Source organism: Cryptosporidium ryanae (assembly GCF_009792415.1).
Source record: "Cryptosporidium ryanae isolate 45019 chromosome Unknown contig_43, whole genome shotgun sequence".
Lineage (NCBI taxonomy): Eukaryota > Apicomplexa > Conoidasida > Eucoccidiorida > Cryptosporidiidae > Cryptosporidium > Cryptosporidium ryanae.
The window spans coordinates 111,206-136,156 of record NW_027125526.1 but is presented as its reverse complement, the minus strand read 5'-3'; the positions used below and the strand labels follow the sequence as shown (position 1 = coordinate 136,156).

The window sequence follows — 24,951 nt, the reverse complement described above, 5'->3', positions numbered from 1 at the left end:
TCTGTATCTAAATTTTATAATCGTTTTTATATGGATAGTTATCTTATATATTATTTCGATTTCCTAATTCAGTTATGAACTTTGTTCACTTCATTTTTTTCCTTCTAACATTTTATACTGTTTTTAATGAAAATAACTTGACTTTGGTGAATGGTTATGGTATCGTCGGAATTGATTTAATTTATACTGTAGTTGGTACATCTGTTGGCAATTTGTTTGTTCTTGAAAATGGAAGAGTTTTTATTTTTAATAATAATGAAGTTTTAGGTAAACTAGATGAATTTTCTCCAAAAGACAGAGTTGTTAATTTTAAAAAATTAGACGAATTGAGCTATATTATGTTAGTAAAAAGATTCGAAATTGATTACTTAGTTTTAACAAGTATTGATATAAGTGATGGTTCGATATTAAAAAGGTGGGATTTAAATATAGAGGCTTCAAAAGTTGATGCTTTTATTGAGTTATTTATAACCAAGGAAAAATATTATTTGCCATTAAACAATAATTTGTTTGTAATTCAAAGATCGGTAGGTTTATTACTAGAAAATGAAACTATAGTTATGAATGGTAGTAAATTACCTATTTCTATTATATTTGGTAATGACGAAATAATTAAATCAATTGTTGTATTTGATCAAAGTAGTAAAAATGTGATTCTTTATGATTTCAATAGAGAAACTGGAAAATTGAATACTGATCCTAAACACACAATATCTTTAGAAAGAAATTTTTCTATTTATTTAAATTCCTGTTTAATAACTAAAAATGACCAATCCGAGTTTCTTAATATACTATATTTAGATAAGAGTAAAAATGAATTTGGATTATTAGAATATAATTTCAAGAATGGGAATAAAAAGTACATAAATACGAATTTGAATACCTCTTCACTAAGCAATAAACAAATTTCAATTTTAGATAATGAAATTACTCTGAGACAAATTAGAAATTCTGATATCATAATAACTTTTTCCAGATATGACACTAGTCCAAGTAAGCATGTAATATATATTTTTGAACAAGAGGAATCATTTGTTCTAAAATCCTTTAAGCCAGTTTTCAACGATTTTCAGTCTTCGTTACTAAATATATTCATTGATGAAAACAGTAAAACAAATAAAATGGACTACTTGTTAATTCTAAACTATAGTGATAATAATAATTATTTAAGTATAACAAATATATTTGGATATAAAAAACCAATAACAGAAAATAAAATGTTCAGGAACACACTAAAGTTAGATTACTTTGTAAAAGAAGAATCAATAAATCATGGTCCAATAGAATACTCATCTTTGACAAGTAAAGGTGATTTGATATTGCAATGGGAGGATTCATTATTATTAATTATTTCACTAAATTGTGATATTGTTGAAAATAACTGTGGAAAACCTGAAATCATAGATATTTATGAATCTTTTACTTCTTCATTAGATAATAGTGAATATTACGAGAATCATTTTATTGTTTATACTACAGATAACAATAAAGAATCAAAAAAAAGTGATTTTTTATATAATCTCGAGTCTTCTATTGTCGTTTCTGCAAGAAACATTTATTATGACTCAATGAGTAACGAACCAATTTCTCATGAAAGTGATTTATCTGGAACAATGTTGATAACTGTAAATAAATATTACTCTATCCTTTGTTACCATATAGAAAGGAAGAAGTTGATATGGAGAAATGACACAATAAAACGCTACATTAAAGACAGTGTTCAAGTAACTGGGATCAGACAGTTTATTGTTGGCGATAAAAAAAGACCAATGTTACTATTGGTTGTAAACGAACTATTTATTTTCAAGATAAATATTACTTCTGGAATCACTTTAATAAATGCATTAAAATTGGAACCATCTTCAAAAATATTACTCACCTCATTATTTGATTCAACTGGAGATCCGTTAATAGATCCAAGATTCATTCTTATTGATGAAAGTGATAATTTAATCAATATATTAGATTTAAATAATTTTGATTTTCAAGGTGATAAGATAATGTCTAAGGATTTAGTACATCATTATATTACTTATAAAGAAAATAAGATCAATTGCTACGTAGTTAATTCGACACTTAATTCATCTTTAAAGTGGAGATATAGTTTTAAGGATGAAAAAATAGAAAATATTGCAACACCCAAATGTCATAATTGCATTAATTCCCCATCGATTGTTTCAAAAGACTATAAAATTATCAATAAGTTCGACTATCCAGCAATATTGGGTATTACTACAAATAAAAATAAATTGATGATATTTAATTCAATCAACGGTAATTTACTTCATTCAGAAATATTACCTAAATCCTTTATTTCCCCATTTACACTTGGAATTTATCACAATGTAATAGTATTGACAGCATTTCATGCACATCATCAAGTTCCGGTATTTCACTTGCTTGAACTATATCAATTCCCTAGTGAAAATAAGATTACTGATTCCTCCTTAATAGAGAAGTTAAAATTTTTGATTTCGTCAGATAAAAATTTAAATGAATCAAAAATCAATCCAGAAAGAAAAATTCACATTCAGCAAATCACATTCTTATATAAATATGAATTACCTATAACTACCTTAACTTTGAGTAAAACATTGAAATCAATAGCACCAAAAATGATTTTATTTGGTAATGAAAATAGTAACATTATTGAAGCTATACCAGAAAAATTGTTTACCACATTAAGGCCTAATTCTAACAAGTACTTTAGCAATAATTTAATTGAAAATATGGATTATCCACTATATAAATCAATTGTGGATCAAAGGGTCAAGTTTACGATGAAGTTTTCTGGTCCTAAAAAAATCATTGTTCTTCCAGATAAGAAATTTGAATCAACATCTATTTTGATTTCTATTGGATTTAACTATATAGAAATTAAAGAATTTTATCCAGGTACTCCGTTTGACAGGCTTCCTGAAGATTTTAACAAAACAAATATAGTTATCACTGTTTTAGCACTAGTTATTGCAACGGCGCTAGCACTAAATCACTTGAAAAAGAAAAACCACAAAAAATGGGAATAAGAAACAATATATAATAAAATAATAAGTTTCAACAATTATTTTATCAATTAATTTTATGAAACAGTTATATAATATATAACATCAATTGTTATAAATAAGGAATTATTTCTGCGAATATCTTTATAAAGTGCTATCATCTATTCAACTCAAAATGGAAATGCTAATTAATGGAACATCGATCCCACCAATTTCTGCAAAGCTTTTATTTGGGTTTAAAAACAAAATAAATTCATTTTCTGAGTGTGAACTTAAATGGGGTGAATTAAATAGTTCTGAAAAATTAAGATATGAATCAGACTCAATACTAATAAAAAAAAAGTTAAAGAATACAAAGCCCCTACAATCATGGAAAAAATCTATTTTAGATGTTTCAGCACAACAAATGTTTTACTTCTTTAATTATCATGCGCAGATATCGCTACATCCTTATTTATCTGAGGAAGAAATAATCAAAAAGTGCAATTCAAAACTAAATCATATTAAAAGTAACAAGAAGATATTATCGTTAATTAAAGATAATACTGATAAATTAGTGGCTCATACAAAAAAAATTTAAATAATAAATCGCAATAATATAATTTTCTCTATCTCCTCCACAATTCTTCAACTCTTTTCTCGATCTTTTCATCATCCGAATCAATTATGCCGTTTCTAAAATTCAAATCAGAATTTCTATTTTTTATACTTTCCATACCTTTCCTTGATTCTAATTCTGATGCTTCTGATTCTGAAGTCCCACTGCTTTTGGGATCACTTTCTGATAATAGGTCGTTTATCTTAGAGTTCTCAAAAAGTTCTTTTGCATATGAATGATCATACTCGAATAAGTAATCATGTTCAGACTTATCTTTTTCTTTCTTCAAATTATTTAAGTTCATAGTTAGGATATTCTTTTGTCTATTCATTTCTTTTTCTTGAGACAAGACTTTGTTACTTTGGTCCAAGTGTTCAATCTCATCATTAATACTCATTAACCTTTGCAATAACCTGTTCAAGTAATGTTGAGATTCTCTGTTACCTCTAGATATGTCTTTTTTCACATCCTCAATTTTCATGAGTTCTTGTCTTATCATTGAAAGCTTACACCTCAGAAATTCAATCTTAACTAAATGTTCTTGGATGAGCAATAATTGTAGCGAAATATTACTTAAATAATCTCTAATTTCTTGGATTCCTTGTTGATCCTTATTTACCAACTCTGATATATTAAGTTTATAATGAATTATTTCGTTGAACAATTCAGGTATCAATTTCGCGAATATCCAATCTGGATTGTCTCTGCTTAATTTAATATTTGAATCATTTTGTTCATTGATAATTTCCTCATCAAATGAATTTTGCTTGTCTAGATGTTTAATTTTTCCTAGTTTGATATATAAAGCTTTTATAAAAAACTTCATTCTCAGAGTAATACTGTCATTTACAAATATGGGAATAGAAGGTCTTGTAACTGCAACTTTGTTTAGTTTTGACAATAGTGCATCTTGAGAAACCTGTAAATTTTTTGATGCTATTGAACGCATATAGAATATTATTGATGCAGGTATGAGTGCCTTTAAAATAAAATTAAAGGTAAAAAAAGTAAAAATGAAGTATATTGGCTTCATAATAAATGATAATTCGCTTATATAAAATCTAATTGATAGTTCAGGAAGAGTATATGATAACATTACATCTTTCATGCTGTTATAATTGTACATCATCATTAACGAGCTAATGAAAGAATAGTAAAATGAGAAGAACTGAGCTTCCTGATAACCCAAAATTGAATATCCAGTTAGAGAAAACAAAATGATGAAAGAAAATACCACGCAAAAAATTGGGAAAAATGCGTAATTAGCATCCCTCCAGCTGAAACCCATTTGTGAGGCTGAGTAAATAAATGTGAACAAAGAAACAGATTCAAGTGAGTTTTCAAGAATATTCTCTCCTGTCTTTTCAAAATGTCTTCTGGCTTTAAACGTTATTATTTTTTTATGGCGTTTTATCAATATTCCAGAGTATAAAACTAAAAAAGCAATAAATGTTATTATAATCAATGCAGCAAAAAGCTCAAACATGAAGAAGTAACCTGAAATTCTTTTGATATCATTAATGGTATTGATCAATTTTTTAATTGAAAATATTTTATCATTATAAAAACCTGAGTTTGACCCTATCATATTTAAGTCAAAGTCCTCCTTGTTAATAGAATTAATTGCAACTTCCCATGGGAGTGAAATTCCAGTAGATGTCGGAATTGAATTAAAACCACCTTCAAAATCAATGGAATTAGGGTTTATTGCTATTTTTGTTGTGACTATTAAAAAATAATATCTTAAGCACAAACAAAAGAAAACTAAAAAAGTGATTGACAATATTATTATTGAGATCAAATTAGCATTATTTAATTTATATAGTTTAAGTATATCTTCATCATCGATATATTCAGTTGAATCATTTATTTCAATTCCTTCGTCATCAAGTTGTTTTGTTTTTATTTTTCGCATGATTTTCCTTTTTCTAAATTCTAATAGATCTTTCTTTTCATTTCTTACAATTATTCTTCGTCTGTTTTCATCCCCTACAGAGTCTTCATTCAACTCATCATGAATTTGTTTTTTTCTTCTGGAAATTTTTTTTAGCCTAAATTTTTTATGTTTCTTTTTCATATTTTCTTCTTCACTTTCCTGATCAGAAATATTCAGTTCGTAATTAACTTTGTTCAAAATTTTTTTATTTAAATACTTCTTTCTTATTGAATTATATATTAAAATTGAAACTAAAATCAAAATTAAGGATCCTTGCATTCCCAATATTATTACTGAAAAAAATGAGCCATTTTTTGAATTATTCATAACAGCGGATATTTCGGTATCCAATTTCTGATCAACAATTATTTCTATTTCGCCACTATCCTGAGTAATCCATTCAGGCTTAATTGTATCAAAATTGTAAGAGATAGAGATCATTCCAGTTGGGGACATATTAAAATCAACTGTTATTAGTGACACAGATGATTTTAACGGGATTAGAATCGGGAAATATAGAGTCATTTTGCTCATGTTAAAATCAAAAAGTCCCGAATAAGGACTATTTATATTTATTCCATCAATTAACTTATCAAATGAATGAACGAGATGAAGTTGAGAATCACTGCCTTTAGATAGAGAATACGATTTAATAACCCAAAATAAGTTTCCCTCATCATTTCCATTCAAAGTCTTATTAAATTGTTCCATCAATTTATCTTGAGTTCCCGAATACATTACAAAAATTCGATCTACTCCCGAACTAGAAAAACTCGATTCTATTTGCTCAATTTGTTCTGCAAAAGAGTTTGTCCTCAAATACAGATTTGTTTCATTGAGGTTTGAATTTTCAATTGAATACTCATTTTTAAAAGGTAAATTATCATAGTTTACAATTGAAGATATATTATAGTCTGTGATATCGTCCAAATCAAGTCTGGTTTTTGTTTCAATAGTTTTACTAAGATACAATCCTGAAGTTTTTGGATTTGAATTACACTTAGCCGGGTTGAAATGTTGTTTAATCAAAAAAATAGGATTTAATATTGGCGAAAGAGTGGGGTATCCAATATCTATAAGAAATCTGTTGTCTTTTTTAGATCCTTCTGATTTGGATAAAATAGATGGGATTAATATTCTTTCCATCCATGTTTTTATTTGGTTAATTGATGTCAAATTGCCCAAATTAAATGATTGAAATAATCCGTAAATCAATTCCGGAGGAATGTTCTCCAGCTGAGTTTCATCATATAAAAATGGTGGGTCTACCTTCTTTTTATGTGAGCAATCCTGGAACATATATGGAGAAAACTGTTTAGTTGGGTCAAATGTGTAAAATGATCTGGCTTTAAATGGAAAATTCAATATTCTCCATACAATGTCACCTGTTCCTTCCTCTAATTGATAATTAACAACATGAACGATCCAAACTATAGATAAAATGAAAAAAAGTATTAAAATTAAAAATAGATGATATGGAATGAATTCAAGCTTTGGAGGTATTTTAAAAAAATTGGCCATTTGTACAAGTTTATTACGTTTCCAGTTTGAGATAATTTTTTCCTGGCATTTTTTCTCACCTTTAATATCGTCAGGGTATCCGGAAACTTTTGGAAGATCATTAAATACAATTTTATCTTGTGAATCGGGTGTGTCCTTAGATGTTTTAAATGGAAATTTATTTGAGAAAAAATTAGTTTTACTCGATGCCCAAAATGTTGAAAGGAAAAAAAGCTGTTGAATCCATGAATTTAGAGTTGTTTTTATTGTATAGATATTATCAGTGTTTTGTTTAAGAGATTGGAGAAGCTCAACCTCATTAAATATAAACATTATCGTTGCTGTTGAAAGAGGAACAAAAGTTAAATAAAAGGATACGATACCCAATATCGTTGAGACAAAAATAATGGCTGTCATATTTCCATCTGTAAAATTTATATTACCTTCCCATCCTATTTTGTGGAATGGAGATAGAAAAAGAAGAAAGAGAGAAGTAGTAAATGATGATTTAAAACCTCTTATTATTGCAGAATATTTGTCAATTTGTATGTAAATAATTAGTCCGAGTGCGAGTGCTAACAATATTGTGTTAATAAAAAAATATATACCTGCTATTTTCTTGAAATATAAAACCATAGTCTTTAATGGAACATTAACCTGCGAAAATAATGAAGAGAATATTTGAAAAATTCTAAAAAGTATTAAGAATGTTGATAAACAACCAATAGTTGTACCAATAAATTTAAGAATAGACGAAATTTGAACCCAGTGAATTATTAAATTCAGAAATGGAATTTCTGAAGAGTTTCCATTGATAATTTCTTTAGTAATTCTATTACTTTCCTCAAGAATAGTCTTCAGTTCTAAATTAGGAAGAATTTGAATTATTAACGCTGAAGCGATCCATAATGTTATAATACTGAAATGAGATAATCTGATTGCTATAGATAATGATCTTTCCTTAAAATAGTTTGACCAAGATTCTACAGATATGGAATTTTTTTTTTCATTAGAAGTTTTTGACCCACATAGACTTGAAAAGAGTAATATTATTCCTGGAATAAAATGAAGGACAAAAATAGAACAATATATAAAAAATAGTAATATCTTCATTATTTGATTTATTGTAAAATTGCAATTTACACATGGGAACCCTATTAATTTATTTATAGATGTTGCAGTTTGCGAATGTATATTTAAAACATAATTTCCAAAAATTGATAAGTTGAAAGAGAAAGTAACTACTGTAAAGGCTTCTAAATTTGCGTTGTATATTAACAATTCGATTTTATATGAAACTATGTCCGTCCTTTTTGATTTTTTTGGTATTGTTGGGATGGTTGGTGTCTCTTCAATTTCTTGGATTATGAATTTATCTGACGAGTTGAAAAAGTTTTCAAAGTATTTGTATGGTTCTGATATTCTGGATATTAGGTTCATTTTACTCTCATTACAGTTGGATGTTTCTAATGTGTTTACAATCCCATAATCAGATGGGACAAGATTATTTGAACTATTATTAAAGGTATACTCACCTATACACTTAGATAAAGAGGCACCGATAACTTGGTTTTGATCAGAAATATAACCATTTAGTAGTATCGGTCCCAAAACATATGTAATCCAATTTTGTATGTCGTCATTTGTTTGAATATTTTTGGGATCTAAATTCTTTGGAGTTGATGTATCCGGATTCCAGTTTGCCGATTTAAAAGAATTTTGTATAGAATAAATTGAAGAATATAGTTCATTTGGTTGTATAACTAGTGATATTACGAGCAATGTAGTTATTAAATAAACTATATAACCTATTCCAACAAAAAACTGAAATGTTGGACTTAACTTCCTTTTCTTCGAACTTTGTGAACGGATAGATCCAAATGAAGCAAGAATAGGAGGCTCTCCCAAAACTTCCTTCCTCTGGAAGTACATCTTATAAAAAGTTACGCAAAAAATATTTTGCAGAAAGATACATGTAAAAGTGTTTTGAAATGCGAGCGCAAGTCACCCCTCATTTTTGACAATAGTTGAAGAAACAGATTTAAAGTATGAAGGAATAATTGTTAGACTTTACATTAAAATGATATTATAATAAATTAAAATATAATATTTAGAATCTATATAAACAAACGTATCGAAATCTTATAATTCAAAATTATCATTTTAATGTGCTTTTTTCTTTTTCATTTAATTTAAAACATTTCCAAGCAAGTTTTCTTTAAAATAAATGATTAATTTATAGTAAAAGATGTATAAATAAAAATCACAGGAGAAAGTTGCAATTCATAAATAATAATATTATTGGTCAAAATCTATTGATTTTATTTGATCTTCTATTCTTTTTAAGCTTTGAAATTCCACAGTGGCGGGATTTTTGTCTGCAATAATTCTTATTGACAATTGCTGGTGAGGGTTATGTGTGAATGAATTATCCCAACTTTATTTATTTGTAAATACTACTGGTATTCTTGTTTAACAATTAAAAGGTATACATTTCAAATAATAAGGTATTAATTCAAGAAAGATTTGACACAATATTAATTAAAATTAAGGATGTTTTTTAATAGAGAAGTAAACAAAACCCAAAGAAACAATATTCGCCGTCTTAGAAGCCTTGCTGTGATTCTAGAGGACACTCACATTGATAGGGATAGGAATGCTTCTTCTACTATAAAAACTAGTTCTGTTCACAAGCCGGTTAGAAGAAGAGACTCTCTCGATCGTAATTTGACTACGAGGTTAGATTCCTTTAAATTGTCAATGGGAGGGAAGCCACATCTTCACTCTGCTGATCTTTTTGAGAACTTCAGCCCGGTTCAACTTGAAAGACAATGTTGGATACCAACTTTGCCTTATTCTCTTGCGACAAACTCTATAGAGACAAGAGAAATTGATATACCAGATTTGATTCAAAAAGATGGTGAAAAACTAAAGGAATTATTACCGAATACATTTGGTGGACCCTGTATTGAAATTATTAGGAATGATTCCAATAATACAGGAAGTTCATATCATGCTTTAAGGGTCGGTATTGTACTTTCTGGTGGACCTGCACCTGGAGGACATAATGTAATAGGTGGTGTTTATGACTTTATTAAAAATCATCATCCAGATAGTCAACTATTTGGATTTTTAGGAGGATTAGATGGTCTATTTAAGTCAACATACAAGGTCATTTCTGATGAAATGATGGACCGTTTTAGGAACCAAGGTGGTTTTGATATGCTTTGGTCTGGTAGAGGAAGAATAAATACTGAAAGGGATCTGGAAAATGTTGAAAGAGTTTGTGAGCAACTTCAATTACACGGATTAATCGTTATAGGCGGTGATGGCTCAAACTCAAATGCAGCTTTGATTGCTGATTATATGGGAAAGAAAAAGAGTGGCATTTGCATTGTAGGTGTTCCAAAAACAATTGATGGTGATCTCAAGAATCCCGCAATAGAGGTTTCTTTCGGATTTGACACTGCTGCTAGAACATATGCTGAGTGTGTCGGAAATTTATGTTCAGATATATGTACATCTCAGAATGTTTATCACTTTGTGAGAGTTATGGGACGATCGGCATCTCATCTAGCACTTGAAGTTGCACTGCAAACAAGACCAAATATGGTTTTTATTGCAGAGGAAATTGAGCATGAAGGAATAACACTATTTGAAATTGTAAAAAGCATTGTAGACCTAATGGAAGAGCGTTCAAGACAGGGAAAGATGTATGGAATTATTCTTATTCCAGAAGGTTTGATAGAATTCATTCCAGAAATGAAAGTGCTGATTCAAGAACTTAATGATATTCTAGATATATTAAAGGGTAATGAAAAAGATGAGATAACTCCGGATGAATACGATCGAAAAATCTGTAAGATGCTATCAGAATCATCCGCAGGTATTTGGGAATATTTACCTGAAAATATAAGGGAGCAACTTTTACTTGATAGGGAAGCAACAGGCCAGATACAAGTTGCTAAAATAGCAACAGAAAGACTTTTGATATTGTTAGTAGAGGCTGAACTTCATAGGAGACATGGAACATCGTTTTACTATGATATTGAACATGGTCAAACAAAAGAGGCAGTCCCGGTAGAAATTGATAGTTCAAGTAAATTTCCTGACTCTATTTTGATGCCATTTGGGTTTACAATGATGCACCATTACTTGGGATATGAAGGAAGGTGTGCAATGCCATCTAATTTTGATTCAAACTATTGTTATGCTCTTGGACATTGTGCCGGGGCACTTGTTTCCAAGAGTATGAATGGATATCTTGCTGTTATTAGAGGACTTGAAGGTAATCCATTGGATTGGCAAGCATGTGGAATAAGTATTACGAGAATAATGGAGGCAAAGAAATCAAAATCGGGTTATTACGCTGCTGTTACTAGACAACTGGTTGATTTAAATGGGCCACTTTTCAAATTACTGAAGCAGGTTAGAGATGTATGGAAATTTAAGGACCTTTATCGTGCCCCTGGACCACTTCAATTTGAGGGGCCGTGTTCTGAGACAATTCCATATATTGTCAGAACTCCAGAAATAAAGGATTTACTTTACGGTGGAGAAGAGGAGGGTATTGCAGTAGAAGTTGATAGAAGTATATCACAGGGAGCTAATACAGGCAAGAGGGGGGTCTTCAACAGAATTCAAGGAACATTATCACCTCTTCAGCTTTATCGCACGACTTATAGACCACCATTACCAATACTTTTGACTCATTTGAAAGCTAGGTGTAAACCTACAAATCAATATAATTTATCGGATCCGCTGATAAAAAGACAGATTACGACATATTATCCACATCTATGCAATTCTAATCATTTCTATTGTCAAGAAGCACAGCTTGACCTCTCTTCTGAAGGGCCCGGTGTAGGATTAAGAATTGGCGTGTTGTTAATGTCAAGGCAAGCTCCCGGAATAGCTAATGTCGTTTGGGGTTTGTATCATCGTCTAAAAATGGTTAGAGGAAGATGTCTTGGATTCTATGGTGTCAAGGGATTTTTGCAAGGTAAGCACATTACTCTTACCGAAAAAGATGTTGATCTTCTACCGAATCAAGGTGGATCGGAACTAATTGGTAGAACATATACAGAATGTTTAATTTCAAAAGAAAATTTGGAAAAAGCCAGGCAAGTCTGCATAAACTTGCATTTAGATGGTTTAGTTTTATGTGGTTCTGCTTTTGGGATGACACAAGGTGCAATTTTGTCTGAATATTTCCTTCAAAATAATTGTAATACAAAAGTTGTTGGTGTACCTGCGACTGCTTCTAATAATTTAGCAAATGACCTAGTAGAAGCTTGCGTTGGATTTGATTCAAGCACAAAGTTATATGCAAGCTTGATTGGAAATGTTTTGACAGATGCAGCTTCAATGCCGAAATATTGGCATTTTATCAGACTAATGGGAAGACAGCCTTCCAATGAGGTTTTAGAATGTGCATTACAAACTCATCCAAACGTGGTAATCATTGCTGAAGAATATGGTGCAGCGGATAAAACATTGGTTCATATAGTTGAAGATGTTGCAGATGTTATCTGCAGAAGGGCCGAGTTTGGAAAGAACTTTGGGACGGTGTTAATTCCAGATGCGTTGTTGTCTCATTTACCAGATATGAAAATATTAATATCAGAAATAAATGAATTACGTAGGTTTGCAGAGGAGCATACAGAAATGAAACTCTTTATTTCAGAAATGATGAATTTGGGGCATGGGGAACATCCAAATATAAGTAGTGAGACGCAAAATAACCAAGGAACAAATATAACTACTCAGGGTGAAGAACAAACGATTAATGTTATTTTAAATCAAGATATTATTAACAATCAAAACATAACTTCATCAGGGAAATATTCTTCCAAGATGACACCTTGGAGTCTTGCTCTATTCAAGTCTCTTCCAAGATTCATTAGGAAAGAGATACTCTCGCTAGATGTTGACTCTGCATTCTCAGCAATAGAAACAGAGGCCTTGTTAGTACTTATGATTAAGAAAGAGCTTAAGAAAAGGAAACAAGAAAATAAATACAATGGTAACTTCCAGCCTTTCACACATTTCTTTGGTTATCAAGGTAGGTCTGCAATGCCCTCGCAATTTGATGCAAAACTTGGCTATGCACTTGGTCATTTCGCCTCTATAGTTGTTGAAAGTGGATTGACTGGGCATCTTTGTTCTATTCGTGGACTTTGTGGGGAAGTTTCTGATTGGAAGATGACTGCTATTCCCTTCAATTGCCTGATGAGGATTGTTCCTTCAAATGACGAAACTCATCCAGAGTTACCAGGTAATATGCCAACGATCCCTTCTAGTGAAGTAGATTTGAAAGGAAAAGCTTATCGTTGGCTCAAGATTGTTCAAGATCATTGGGCAATGCAAGACAGATTCTGTAATCCTGGTCCAATACAGTTTGATGGTGCAGCAGCAAACTTTTATTTCAGAACTTTGCATGAACAACAATCCGAATATTATGAAATGCTTAAACATGTACAAAACTACGCCGAGCTTGTGAGGGAAACTTGCACCTTTGGTGTCAATGAATCATTCTTAAAGACGGCATTCGTAACTCTTAATGGACTTTTGAATTTACGTTACAGAGAAGGAAGTTTACTTTCCTCACTACCAGACATAGGTCCTCTAATATCGCAAATTAAGTCACAGACACCTGCAGAACACAATCAGAACAACCAAAAAGAGAGGAATGACTATTTACCAGCAGATATACAGGACAGGATTATTCAAAGTTCACAGACATTAAAGTACAAGGCACAATCAAACATCCATTCACAACAATCTATTTGTCCCGGTGTTGAGGAAGGGCCGTGGAATATTTCGAAATGAATGTTTAGATACGCAAAATTAGTAGAAGAAACTAATGTTTATCCTGTTTTTTTAATTTAAACCTTTTTCTACACTTCAAAGTTCCCCTGAAAATCCGACTGTATTCTTAACAGGAAAGGTTGCTCTAACTAATTTAAAACCTTTAATCAACACTCCGAAATTGAGTTTCATTTATTGTCCTGCCATCTGGGCTTTTTCTCTTTCGTATCTCTTCTTGTCTGCATCTGCCTGCTTTTGGAATGGGGCTCTATCTGATTCGCTCATGTTCCTCCACTCCTCACCGAGAATCTTTGCGACCTCAGCCACTTGAGACCTAAGGGCTGGGTTCGCTGTCGTAATCTCAGCTCTCCTACTACTTGCAAAGTACATGAAAGCAGTCATTGCCCTCTTTGGTTTGTTTTTCTTAGCTTCCTTTGATATCTTAGTTTTCTTAGTAGTAGCTTTCTGAGCCATTTTTACCTGATTGTTAACAAGTTTATAGTTACAATGTACACCTTGTGGATTGGTTTTACTATCTATTATAAAAATACTTACCCTGCTTGCGATAAAAAAAAAGTAAATGAAATAATAATATGAAATTGAAAAAAGTGATTTTTTGCTTGAAGCTAAATTTCCAAGCTATATTTTTATTACTGGCGTAGAAATGACCCCACAACGATCTACTTGTAATTTTCAGCCACATGTACACTTAGGCGGTTAATTTCCAGCATATCATGGCGGTATAAAATGTCAATAATGACAAGCAAGTAACGTGTAGCATGTAACAAAATTACATGCATTAGACTGTGTATACATGTAAAAAATTAATATTATCATTCAGTAGTTATAAGTATTCTGATAATTCAAAATATAAAAAGGATTAGATTTTATTTAGGAGTTTATTTATTAAAATGAACAGAGATAAAATGTTAATTATTAAAATAACACTTTTTTTATTGTTTTTGAACTACATTGAATCAATAAGAGTAAATTTCCTACAAAATAGAGCAATATACTCATCATTTCTGGAACAGCAAGCTACTTTAGAGGAAATGGTTAAAGAGATTTCATCAAGTACTCCTTTAGGTAAAACGAGATTAGGGGATCCTGTTGTAGAGACCAAAACAGGGGGCTCAGCCCCAACTGTTGTAAGACATGGTAGAGATACAATAACACTATCAATAGGATATGGACCATTATCGGGGATGGGTGATCTACCATTTTTTGGAAATACGGGGCCGAAAGTACCAATAATTATTACATCCCCACAACCAATATTAGACATTGAAGGGTTGAGTGCAAGCTATCAAAAAGAGTCAAACACTCCAGGAAGTGCAGCGTACATTGACAATCAAGCACTCTCACAGGCAATTTCAAATCCAAAAGTTAACTCTGATCAGGTCGGAGTTTCTCTAAAGAATACATTACAAAGCGCTGCTTATTTCGCAGCAGATGCAGAACTATCTAAAGAATAGAGAATAGCAATATATATTTTTTTAATAAAATAATTTCGGCCAAAAATTGTTAATATATAAAAAAAATAGTATATATAACTTGTTTTCTGTTTTAATTCTAAATCTACTTAATTTATTTTGCTAAATTTAACTGAACAATTTTATTAAATATTTTTTAGTGTTATTGTATGACTTGAGGAATGGTTTTGTGTGGGGTGTACTTGCATGTAAAGACTGGCACTGGCAAGCTTATAATTTGTTACATGATATAGGAAAATATCTAAAGTTTTATTATATTATAATTTGAGGTCTTGAAAATATTTCAATAATTTATTTAGACAATTGTGACATACTATTTAAATTATGAGAAATTTATGTAGAAATCTTTTTGTTTTTGGTGTAAACTTATTTTTGAGTTATTTGGTCTCTGTCAGTTGTAATTCAAGAATTGATGGTCTACTAGAATTAAGAAAGAGTGTTTTGGAACATGAAAAGGAACTCGAAAAAATTCATGGGATTACAAGTAACTTGGTAGGAGAAACTGGAGATGCTTTGAAATTTAGCAAAAAGAGACCTATTTTCAATGAGTTAAGTAAAGCTCCAGTAGAGGGGATCCAAACAACATCAATCAAGATGACACTGAAGTTTCCAAATACAGCACCCGTTAGTGTCGACCAAGGAAGACTGAGGGAGGATATCAAAAATACTGCAAGTGGAAAGGGACAAAGTATTCCAACTATAAATCCAATTCCATTAGTAATGATACGCCCAGATGCATTAACAAACTTATTGGCTTCATTATCTGCAACTGTTCATCAAAGAAAGAAGATAGAAGGTAAGTCCTTTAAAATATATATTGTTCTTCTAAATAATTGCTTATTATATTAGACAAAAAAATTACGCAATTAGAAAAAATGATTTCTAATGTCGACTTGAAGGTGTTGAAAAGGAATATTAAAAATTCAATTCGCGAATTGGAATCAGAACTAGCATTTTACAGAACAGACAAAATTATTGCAGAACAAAAATCGTAAGTTTCTTTTATATTTATTTGTTTTCAACATACAAAGATTTATTTTAGATCAAACACTGCATAAGAGACAAGTATTTAATAGTAACTGTATTAGGTAGTTATAGGGTGGCAATATGAAAGATTACGGATAGAAACTAAAACTTTCTAAAGTATGTCTATCATAACCCTATTTTGTAAATATTTGTCTGATGCGTAAACAGAAACTCTTAATTTATCAAATAACATAAACTTTATAGAAGGATCTATTTTACTTAATAAACATGGGGTCTCCCGATCGAATGAATAGATGTTAGAATCAATGGGCGCCAGACCTAAGAAAATGTTTGATTTTCAATAATAGCAATAAGAAAAACTTACCTTCAAAGCCAAACTTAGGTACAAATATTAGTAAAGAATCTTCTCTAACCTGGATTATTGTACCTTCAGTTATCTGTTTACCATTCTGTTTACAAAAGAGGAAAATGAATAATTTAGCAGAGTCTCTGCCTGCCATTTGGGCACTTCTTTTCTTTACATTAAGTGCATGTGTGAGCTTTAACATCTGAAAGTTTTGAGGTAATTAAAATATTAAAGAAGTTAAAAAAAGTGTTGACAAAACTCACCTTATCTTTGTTCGAAATATTGCTGTCTAGGGACTCAATCCCTATTGAAGCAGCAAGTAATCTATGAACAATGATATCGGCATATCTTCTAATTGGAGAAGTAAAATGTGTATATATATCCTCTGCTAGACCGTAGTGATAAGTGCCTTCTTCCATTTTGCACGATAAAAAATATATTGCTTGGTTCATTGTTCTAGTAGTTAAAATTCGAATTAATCTCTCTATAATTGGATTTTTTTTAATTACTTCATTATTTTTAATGTTATTCAAACTATTTGCCAACTCAAGAGAAGTGCCATACTTGAAGGAATTAATTCCGACCTTTGAAAGCATATTTTCAAGTTTTTTAAGTTGGTTATATTTCGGTTCTGGGTGTTTTCTCAATAGGGAACAACTTGGAAAATGTTTCGAAACAAACCTTGCAACAGTAACATTTGCTAAAAGCATAAACTCCTCAACCATAAAGTTGGTGCTTAGAGTTATATACATAGAGATATCCTTGATATTTAAACCAGTATTTGATTCCGCACAGTTGTATTCTTCAAAATCAATTTTAACTTCGGAAGACGAGAGTTCAATTGCACCTCGCTCAATTCTATTCTTTCTAAGTATTTTAGAAATATTTAACATTGTTCTTAGAGATTTAGCTACTTCAGAGTTATCATGAATATCATTTATTATATTCTGAGCTTGAAGATAAGTAAATGAATGTTTAGAGTTGATAATTGACTTGTTAAAATAGAATTTCCTGACCTCTGCATTGTCGTTTATTTCCCAGTGACAGCTAAATGCCAAACGGTCTTTGTTTGAAACTAGCGAACAAATTTCAGTAGTCAATTCTTCAGGAAGCATATCTATGCGGCGATTTACAAGGTAACATGTTGTGCACCTTCGGGCAGCTTCGTCGTCTAGTGGGGTATTTGGTTTAACAAAATGTGTAACATCGGCAATATGAACTCCAACTTTATACCAATTAACTCCAACTGAATTTTCATCTTCTTTTTGAATCAATTCAATACTTAATGCATCATCAATATCTTTGCATCCTGGTGGATCGATAGAAAAGACCAATTTGTTTCTTAAATCTAGTCTATCAATCAAATCGAACTGTGTTGGGACCCATTCCTTATTACCTCCATAATTTGGAAGGCACTGTAGGACTTTTGGAGAAAATTCAGACGAATTTATAGATCTGGAACGTAGTATGACTGAAGTTTCTGTTTCTAAATCCCCTGCTGCACCTAAAACTCCTACCCAATGTCCTGTAGGATAAAATGAATTACGATCCCAGTTATCAATAACAACAATAAGCCTCTGGAACTCAAGCGTAGCAGATAGTTTTGTATGTATAATAATCTTAGGTATCTTTGGATTAATAGGGACAAAAATTCGATGCTGTCTTGTGGAGGAATTGTAACAAGAATCATATCTTGTATCATTTTCATCTAATGGGATGAGGGAACCACAGTATTCACTCCAGTTGCGTTGTAATATTCCAACAACTCTTCCTGAATACATTAAGTCAACATCTATCTTCACTTCATTACATATACCATTTTGAACACCGACATTTTGTATGTCAAGTGCGTGGTTCTCATCGTAATCGTCCTCGCCTAATAAAATTGTTCCAATCCCAGAAATTTCCTTATTTTCTAGTCCATCAACTTGGTCAATTCCACTCTCTGTCTCGAAGTGAATAGGAATATTGCAATCCTTTCCTTCAAATTCGTTGTCTATTATTTCTACAACAACTAAGTCGCCATCAATACACCTGTTTAGGTTCAACCAACCATTTATATTTATAACTATGTCTTTTCCCTCGTAATTAATAACATCTATTTCACCAGTATCTCTGGAAATCATTTTTAATATTCCTTTAAAAAATTTACCCTCTTTTATTCCTTCTTCTAAAACATTGATTGCAAGGTGCTCAGAAAAAATAATTTCCGAATATGCAATACCGTTGTTTTGACAAATGTTTACAGGGGGTAATTTCTCTCCAAATTTGCTATCTTCTGTTGATACTTCCTTAACAAAATCGTATGGATTAAGAACGAAAAAATTTGAATGAGGAGATAGAAAATTATTGAGTTTATTTGTTAGTTCTTTGTCATATGTCAACAAATAAAAAAAAATATTATTGTTTTTGTAATTTGAGAAATGTTTGAGATACCAATTAAATGTATTTGTTACAGACATTCCAAACATTTCTTCAATAGTTCTGGATTCAACAAGATTAAGTGATTGAATATCTTTACATTGAGTATCAAGAAATTGGACGTATTTATTTTCAGAAACATTAAAATTCCTTACACGGGTTGGAAAAGTGCCTCTTGACTCTTCAAAATATAAGGGCAATTCACTAAGTTGATGTGATTTTAACTTATTTTTTAATTTAACAACAAATTGCTTGTTTATTTCATTTAAGTACTCAATTACTGAATTAGGAATTATCAAATAGTTTATCGACTCATCTTCCAAAATGAAATCTGCATATTTTGAAATAATATCATAGTTAGGAAAAACTAAATTGATTCTTATACTGGTATTGGAGGCAAGTTCTTCAACAATATGAGGCCCATAACAAGCTTTACATAAACCAATACCACATAATGTTCTGTTTCTGAGATATACTTCTTTTGAAATCTTCCTAATTTTACCACGCTTTGTCTTTTTATTTGAATATTTTATATAGTATTCTAGATTTTCATACAAATTATTGCGATTAGTACTCATTTTTAATAATTACTCTATAAGTCTATAATCATCAAAAGAAATTATCTTCAAAAAAAATCAAATATTTACTTAAACACCGTTAGTTATATGGAGAAGAAACCTTGCGCCAAAAATAATGAGAAAACTATTGTCAAATTATTACCGTTGTTTTTTTAAAATATATAATGACAGGTTTTAATTGGTCAAAACTACTAAAGTGGTCATCAAATTATATTGGTAGGTGTTTTACTTAAATTTTATTAGTCAATTATTTTTAATTAAGTAAATATTATTTAAACCTATTATTATATCACATTTTTGTAGATGGATCGGACTTAAGTGAAAAAGTGGAGAGAATTGATCCTGAGAAATTAGAATTTCTTCAGGGAGCAATTAGAGAAGCAATGAAAGGAGTTGTTGATCCCAATAAATTACTTTTTGAAGCTAAAGTAAAGTTGGAAGGTGACGAAGGTGAGTTTGTATATTTAAGTAATTCTTATTCATTATTTACAATTAGTTTTTTAAGATGAAGAAAGTATGATCTCTGCATTGGCAGTGATTGATCGTTGTGTCGAATTGCCTGATTGTTCCTTGAATTTGGAAAAATTAGGATTAATAAAACCACTTTTAAATTGTTTGTCTAAATCTGAAGAAATAAGAAGCCTTACATACCAAATATTGTCTAAATCGATGCAAAACAATCTTTCTGTTCAAAAATCTTTTGCAAATATAGGAGCTTTATCAATAATTACGAATGCAACTCACTTTGAATCTTCTGAAATTATGAAATCAAGAGGTATTTCTGCAATTTCATCATTAATTCGTCATAATACAGAGATGGAAAAAGCATTCATCGTAGAAAATGGACTATTTCAAATTAAAACATGGTTGAACTCTGAATTTATGAAAGTTCGAGAGAAATCAATGTCATTATTAAGACACTTTATAAGACAGGGTACAATAAGTTACAAAGACATTTTAGAAATAAACAAAGGAAGAATAATTGACACGATTATAAACCTTCAAAAAGAGAATTCGAAGAATCCCAATGAATTACAGAATATTCAATATGGTGAGATATTGTCTGAAACACTGTTTGAGGTCATAAATATGTGCAAAGATCACATGGATAATGAATACAAAGAAAAAATTCTACTTTATGTTGTTGGGCGTGCAGACTTTCTTTCAAAATATGTAAAATTTTGTCCAGATGACGATGTATCTCCAGAAATTAACATGTTGGTTAAGTGTGAAGAACTATTGCGAGCTAACAGATAGTATGTTCAAAATTTTATTCAAAATAATTGTATAGCTAGCAGAGTATTAATCTTTCACCCCTAATTGCGGGAACTTACTTCATATGTTTAAGTTTGACAATAATCACAGCGGCAATAGTGTGTCTCGTTCAATTTCCTCTAGATTTATTAAGTAGTAAAATATTAGTTTTCAAGGTGTAATAATCTAAACTTTATTAACTGTATGCTTTTGTTTAAATAAACATGGATAGTTGGGAGAAAGCTCTTGATGAATCAAAAACATCTGGGTTAGATAGTACAGAAGAAGTTTCAAAGAATTTAGAAGATGAAAACAATCTTTTAAAGGTGGTTGGTGGAACTAGTAATGGGTGTGAAGACGCTGGATCACAACTTCAAGGAAGTCAACAATTGGGAGGCAGTTCTTTTGGGAAGACCTCAAGTTCTTTATTGGAACCTGACAAAAGACCACATATGAATATTGTGTTTATTGGGCATGTAGATGCAGGAAAGTCAACAACTTGTGGCAACATATTGTACACTTGCGGACTTGTGGATCAAAGGACGATGGAAAAATACGAAAGAGAGGCGAAAGAAAAAAACCGCGAATCATGGTTCCTGGCATTTATAATGGATACTAATGAAGAAGAGAGGAACAAGGGCAAGACAGTTGAGGTTGGAAGAGCATCTTTTCAATTAGATAATAGAAGATTTACGATTCTAGATGCTCCTGGACACAAGAGTTTCGTACCAAATATGATTTCCGGTGCAAGCCAGGCAGATATAGGAGTACTCATTATTTCTGCTAGGAAAGGAGAGTTTGAAACCGGTTTTGAAAGAGGTGGTCAAACTAGAGAACATGCTATGCTTGCAAAGACTCTTGGAGTAAATCAGATCGTAGTAGCTATAAATAAAATGGATGACCCAACGTGCAATTGGGACGAAAACCGTTACAATGATATTGTCAAGAAACTTATCCCATATCTAAAAACATGCGGTTACAATCCTACAAAGGATATATTTTTTGTGCCTATATCTGGTCAATTTGGTCAGAATCTTAAGTATCACGTCTCTGATAAGTCAAATTCAAAGTTTTATAATTCAAATGCCTGTTGGTATGGGTTAGATAAGCCTACACTATTTGAGATTCTTGATAAAAATGTCAATGTTCCTGATCGCACCACAGGAAATGAAAGCAATGACACAGTTAGGATACCATTGTTGGATGGATATAGAGATAATGGCGTAATTGCTATGGGAAAGATAGAAATAGGTAATATTAAATGTGGTGATAATTTAGTGGTGATGCCTAACAGGACGAAGGCAAAGATTCAATCTATTTATTTAGGTGAGGATTCAGATGAATATGCTTGGTCTGGACCAGGTGAAAATGTTAGGTTGAAGTTACTAAATGTTGATGAGGACTCTTTAAGTAAAGGCTTCGTTTTATGTTCACCAAACAATTTATGCCCTGTCGCCATAAAGTTCAAGGCACAACTACTAATAGTGGAATTATTGGAGCAGAGACCTTTGATAACCAATGGTTATGAGTGTATAATTCACATTAATACTTCTTGTGAAGAAGTTTGCATTGATGAACTTTTGGAGTGCATAGAGATATCTACAAAAAAAAAGAAAATTAAGCCCGCATTTGTCAGATCACAATATATGTTAGTTTGCAATATGACTTTATCGAATCCTCTTTGTATTGAAGAATTTTCAAAGTGCCCACAAATGGGAAGGTTCACATTGAGAGATGAAGGAAAAACTATTGCTGTGGGGAAGGTTTTGGAAATCATAGAGATAATTTAGACTCGCTTTTCTAATTGCTTTATATATATAGTTTCGAGTAATACAGAATATTTATTTATCTAATTCAAGCTTTAACATTTCCCTCTTAGCCCTTATGAATGCTTTTATATCGTCCTCATACTCCTCTCTTATGACTATTATCAGCTCATTCAATTCTGAGTTATTTATATTCGACTCTTTTACTGTTTCTGTACTATAAAGTACAATGTTTCTCCCCTTTGCATAGAGCAATGTTTGATTATAGAGTTCGATGTCACTTTTAGAAATACCCCATTCCGATAACACAGATGCGGGAGTAATCTCCAATCTATTTTTATCCTTCTCCCATAATTTTAACTGTGTTTCTACACTAATTGGAATTAATGATGTTCCATATTTCAAGAGACGTTTAAGTAATATTGGATGAGCATTGCTAGTGAAAAAACGAAGTATTTGTTCTGCTGACACGCCCATTGAATATGCAGACAATAAACCTTTTCTAGTTAGAACACCAGTAATTACGTTAGGACCACGGACTTTAACTTGACATAAATGTCTCAGTATCTTTGCCTGTAGTGGCGATGCAGTATAGCAATATATTCTAAAATTACTCTGAACAATTATTCCTGCCTCAATTTGTGCGTAATTCTTTCCGTCAGAAGATCCTTGATCTTCCAACTTTATTTGTTGATTAGTTAAATCGAACCAGTGTTTTTCATCGTAATAAAAATGGGATGGAAGCAGAAGATCTTTTATACTACAATCTCTGTAACCTTGTGGATTATTTGTAGTTAGTTTAAATGCAGGATATAGACCTTGTAATTTAGATCCATCAGAACTTAATAGAATGGAATATGGAGTAGTATATACTTCGTTTATATGTAAAATTTTTCTGTCATTTTTTCTGTAATTGGCTTTATATAACATCAGTGATTCCTCATCTATGTAAAGTATACCCAAATCATATGCAAATAAAATAAATCTTGTTAGGAGGTGATTTTTGTTTGGTTCATAGTTTAATTGAATATTTTGTCCAACTTTTGAGCTTGAGAGACGAAAAATTAAACTTATAACATCTGCAATTTTCGGATTGATTAAATTGTTTTCATTTTCTTTTTTTCCACTAAATGAATCAATATCGACCGATTCTTTTTCCAAAATTTGAATAAAGCCATTTATTAATACTAAAAGTTGATTACGAGTATCACATAGTAACCAACAAAATGCTTTTGGTGCGAGTTTCTGCTCGAAAATCTTATCCATTTGCCTTTTCATCGTATTTGTGACTTGCTTTTTCATACATGATTTTCTTGTTTTACTGTTAATCAAATACTCTTGATCATCTGAATTATTCTCCAATTCAAGATCTAAGAGTTCGATAGTATTGTATGTGTCAAACTCTTGCTTTTGTTTTTGATAAAAGATAATATCATCGTTTTCATCAAGTCCATCATAGATTTCAGAAGTAGTCTTGAATGCTGTATCCAATTTAATTCTTATTCCTTTTTTTTCATTTGATTCTGAAAACTGATGATCCATTTGAGAGTTATAAGAAATCAAATTTATATTGTATAAAACTGTTAGCAAGTCATCAGAAACTACATCATAATTCTTCAAAGTATTTTCATTTTCAAGTTTATGAAGTGAATTATAACCACTAAATTCAACAATAATATCTAAGAGATTGTTCCACTTTATTTTCGAAAACTTTGTAAGTGAAATGTAGGAAATCTTTAATTTGTTATTTATTTCCATGTTACAGAATTGGACTTCAAGTGAACCATTACAAATGTAATTTGTAAGTGTCCTCTGAAACGTAGTGTTGAGGGAATACTGAATAGTGAGAGTTCCAACTGATTTCTTTTGATCAATCTCACTTGATAAATCTGCTTTAATTATTTTTAAAGATCTCAGCTCCTTTAATGCTAATATTAACTCGTTTTGTTTCAGTGGCGAAATCCATAAATTAATTGCTTTTTCTGCAATTGTGCCACTATTATTTTCACCTAATATTAGGAGTCTAGAGATGATCAGTTGTTGAAGTTCAGAAAGAGAAGAGTACAACTCAATTACACAAGATGTACTAGCAAATATTACTCCGACATTTTCATCTGAGAGGGATGTAATATATTCTACTAAGTTCCATGAGGACAGCGAGACGCTTTTTTTCTCAGAATTTTCATGAAAGTGTGCAAAGTTCGTTTGCTCAGTTGTTTGAGATTTAACCCTTTTATACAAATTATCATTCATCATTTAA

At 31.0% G+C, this 24,951-nt stretch overlaps 11 protein-coding genes across 11 annotated transcripts; 7 read left to right on the top strand and 4 right to left on the bottom strand.

Moving 5' to 3' along the window:
* Positions 1–74: 74 nt before the first annotated feature.
* Positions 75–3,026, top strand: FG386_002564 (signal peptide plus transmembrane domain or GPI anchor; the record flags this gene model as incomplete). Its single annotated transcript, XM_067341926.1, has 1 exon — positions 75–3,026. One exon carries the CDS (start codon positions 75–77, stop codon positions 3,024–3,026), a length of 2,952 nt encoding a protein of 983 aa, XP_067198034.1.
* Positions 3,027–3,177: 151 nt separating this feature from the next.
* Positions 3,178–3,582, top strand: FG386_002562 (uncharacterized protein; the record flags this gene model as incomplete). Its single annotated transcript, XM_067341924.1, has 1 exon — positions 3,178–3,582. The coding sequence occupies one exon, from the start codon at positions 3,178–3,180 to the stop codon at positions 3,580–3,582; it is 405 nt and encodes a 134-aa protein (XP_067198032.1).
* Positions 3,583–3,610: 28 nt separating this feature from the next.
* On the bottom strand, positions 3,611–8,968 carry FG386_002561 (uncharacterized protein; the record flags this gene model as incomplete). Its single annotated transcript, XM_067341923.1, has 1 exon — positions 3,611–8,968. The coding sequence occupies one exon, from the start codon at positions 8,966–8,968 to the stop codon at positions 3,611–3,613; it is 5,358 nt and encodes a 1,785-aa protein (XP_067198031.1).
* A 621-nt stretch (positions 8,969–9,589) lies between these two features.
* FG386_002560 (pyrophosphate-dependent phosphofructokinase) lies at positions 9,590–13,867 on the top strand (the record flags this gene model as incomplete). The annotated part of the gene is made up of 1 exon (XM_067341922.1): positions 9,590–13,867. One exon carries the CDS (start codon positions 9,590–9,592, stop codon positions 13,865–13,867), a length of 4,278 nt encoding a protein of 1,425 aa, XP_067198030.1.
* A 171-nt stretch (positions 13,868–14,038) lies between these two features.
* FG386_002559 (high mobility group small protein) lies at positions 14,039–14,320 on the bottom strand (the record flags this gene model as incomplete). Its single annotated transcript, XM_067341921.1, has 1 exon — positions 14,039–14,320. The coding sequence occupies one exon, from the start codon at positions 14,318–14,320 to the stop codon at positions 14,039–14,041; it is 282 nt and encodes a 93-aa protein (XP_067198029.1).
* A 437-nt stretch (positions 14,321–14,757) lies between these two features.
* Positions 14,758–15,321, top strand: FG386_002558 (uncharacterized protein; the record flags this gene model as incomplete). Its single annotated transcript, XM_067341920.1, has 1 exon — positions 14,758–15,321. One exon carries the CDS (start codon positions 14,758–14,760, stop codon positions 15,319–15,321), a length of 564 nt encoding a protein of 187 aa, XP_067198028.1.
* A 342-nt stretch (positions 15,322–15,663) lies between these two features.
* FG386_002557 (uncharacterized protein) lies at positions 15,664–16,188 on the top strand (the record flags this gene model as incomplete). The annotated part of the gene is made up of 1 exon (XM_067341919.1): positions 15,664–16,188. The coding sequence occupies one exon, from the start codon at positions 15,664–15,666 to the stop codon at positions 16,186–16,188; it is 525 nt and encodes a 174-aa protein (XP_067198027.1).
* Positions 16,189–16,848: 660 nt separating this feature from the next.
* FG386_002556 (mitotic control protein dis3) lies at positions 16,849–19,671 on the bottom strand (the record flags this gene model as incomplete). The annotated part of the gene is made up of 1 exon (XM_067341918.1): positions 16,849–19,671. One exon carries the CDS (start codon positions 19,669–19,671, stop codon positions 16,849–16,851), a length of 2,823 nt encoding a protein of 940 aa, XP_067198026.1.
* Positions 19,672–19,835: 164 nt separating this feature from the next.
* Positions 19,836–20,928, top strand: FG386_002555 (uncharacterized protein; the record flags this gene model as incomplete). Its single annotated transcript, XM_067341917.1, has 3 exons — positions 19,836–19,887; positions 19,975–20,121; positions 20,177–20,928. The coding sequence occupies 3 exons, from the start codon at positions 19,836–19,838 to the stop codon at positions 20,926–20,928; spliced, it is 951 nt and encodes a 316-aa protein (XP_067198025.1).
* A 221-nt stretch (positions 20,929–21,149) lies between these two features.
* Positions 21,150–22,715, top strand: FG386_002554 (uncharacterized protein; the record flags this gene model as incomplete). The annotated part of the gene is made up of 1 exon (XM_067341916.1): positions 21,150–22,715. The coding sequence occupies one exon, from the start codon at positions 21,150–21,152 to the stop codon at positions 22,713–22,715; it is 1,566 nt and encodes a 521-aa protein (XP_067198024.1).
* Positions 22,716–22,766: 51 nt separating this feature from the next.
* On the bottom strand, positions 22,767–24,944 carry FG386_002553 (transcription factor TFIIH; the record flags this gene model as incomplete). The annotated part of the gene is made up of 1 exon (XM_067341915.1): positions 22,767–24,944. The coding sequence occupies one exon, from the start codon at positions 24,942–24,944 to the stop codon at positions 22,767–22,769; it is 2,178 nt and encodes a 725-aa protein (XP_067198023.1).
* Positions 24,945–24,951: the final 7 nt, after the last annotated feature.